The 2005-nt window shown below is 54.3% G+C and overlaps 1 protein-coding gene across 1 annotated transcript; it reads right to left on the bottom strand.

Annotated features, from left to right (window-relative positions):
• Nucleotides 1-4: 4 nt before the first annotated feature.
• On the bottom strand, nt 5-1645 carry LOC117940253 (PH and SEC7 domain-containing protein 1-like; the record flags this gene model as incomplete). Its single annotated transcript, XM_034865599.1, has 4 exons — nt 1415-1645; nt 1201-1271; nt 674-831; nt 5-152 (listed from the first exon to the last, which is right to left on the bottom strand). Coding segments are annotated over exons 1-4 (501 nt in total), but the record flags the coding sequence as incomplete, so codon positions are not given.
• Nucleotides 1646-2005: the final 360 nt, after the last annotated feature.

Consider the following 2005-nt stretch of genomic DNA (forward strand, 5'->3'; position numbering starts at 1 on the left):
TGTGTACCTGGCCCAGCTTGGTGCTGGTCCCGGGTAGTAGGGGTCTGCTGAACCTCTTCTGGGAGCCGATGGCCGCCGGGAACGGGGGGGCGGAGAACATGGCCGCCACCACGTTGATCCGCGTGATCCACGACTGCATCTGCTCCGCCGTCCTGCAGCAGAGAGGGAGACAGTCAGCCGGGTGTCCCCCAGGGGACAGCTGGGTGTCCCCCAGGGGACAGGACAGGGGGCAGGGGATGGCTGGGTGTCCTCCAGGGGACAGCTAGGTGTCCCCCAGGGGACAGGACAGGGGACAGCTGGGTGTCCTCCAGGGGACAGTACAGAGGACATGGTCCCCAGAAACAGAGTTGGAAACGTTGAAGTAACTTCGGGAAAAAATAACTTAAAAAGGGTCGAAAGACTCATCAAAAAGACAGAAAAACACAAAGAGACAAAAAGACGAAGAGAGACAGAGACAGACATGCAAAGTGACAGAGAGAGAGAGAGACAGACAGACGGAGAGACAGACAGACGGAGAGACAGACAGACAGAGAGAGAGACAGACAGACGGAGAGAGAGACAGACAGACAGAGAGAGAGACAGAGACAGACATGCAAAGTGACAGAGAGAGAGAGAGACAGACGGAGAGAGAGACAGACGGAGACAGACAGACAGAGAGACAGAGACAGCTTACGGCGCCTGCAGCAGGAAGACCCTCCAGTCGGCCGTCCTCAGGTAGAAGACGTTGGGTCTCTTGCTGTAGTCCACGGCCCTCATGGCCAGAGAGTGGTGGACGGAGACGGCGTTCTTCACGTCCTCCTCCGTCAACTCGCGCTCCGCACGGAACTCATCCTGCCGGCCAATCACAGAGCAGCACGATCAACTACACGTCCCAGAAAGCATTGCTTCAAGCCCTTCTAGCTGCAGGAAGACTCCACTGGGACCAGGTCTCATTAATATTCAACCAGCTACAATGCTGGACTCTGATTGGCTAACAGCTAGTGTGACTGTGACGGCCCCTGCTCTCCACACACACACACACAGACTCAAACACACACACACACACACACACACAGACACACACACACAGACACACACACAGATAAACAGACACACACACACACAGGCCGTCCTCACAAATATGGGACGAGTTAAAAAAAGAGACTTAATGTGGAGAAGCTGGCATGCATGGAGCAGAGGGGCTGCTGGGTAATGTAGTACCTTCTGCAGGTAGAGCACCAGACCCTTCAGCATGGCGTAGAAGGACTTCCATCCCCTCTTCCCCCGCGGAGCTGGGAGACACAAAGCATCATGGGAAATCAGAGACATTACACTTTAAATTACACACACACACACGCACACACGCACACACACACACAGTTAGCTGTGACTGCTGAAGAAGAAGAAGAAGAAGAAGATAAACAGGAAGTCATACTTCTCTTCCCGTCGGGGTCGGCGTGGACTTTGCGGACCAGGAAGCCGCTCTTGTAGAGCTCGCCGTCGGCCTGATGGGCGACGCCAATCAGCGGGTTCCCCCCCCCTCCGCCCAGCCGCTTCATGGTGTGGGAGGCGGAGTCTGTTCTGACCTCCGTCAACTCTGACAGAGACTGCCTCAAATCCTCCTCGTCACTGCACAGAAGAAGAAATCACATGGTCACCTGATCACATGGTCACCTGATCACATGGTCACCTGATCACATGGTCACCTGATCACATGGTCACCTGATCACATGGTCACCTGCAGGCTCCGTGGAGGTGAACGGTGCAGACAAACACTCATACAATAAAAAACTACACAAATACACAACATAACTTAGAACCAACCAACCAACCGACAAACCGACCGACCGAACAACTGACCAACAAACCGATGGACTGACTAACCAACCGACCAACCAACCAACCAACTAACCGACCAACCGACCAACTAACCGACCAACCAACCAACTAACCAACTAACCGACCAACCGACCAACTAACCGACCAACCAACCAACTAACCAACCAACCGACCAACCGACCAACCA

The sequence above is a fragment of the Etheostoma cragini genome, unplaced genomic scaffold (genome assembly GCF_013103735.1).
Source record: "Etheostoma cragini isolate CJK2018 unplaced genomic scaffold, CSU_Ecrag_1.0 ScbMSFa_2047, whole genome shotgun sequence".
Taxonomy (NCBI): Eukaryota; Metazoa; Chordata; class Actinopteri; order Perciformes; family Percidae; genus Etheostoma; species Etheostoma cragini.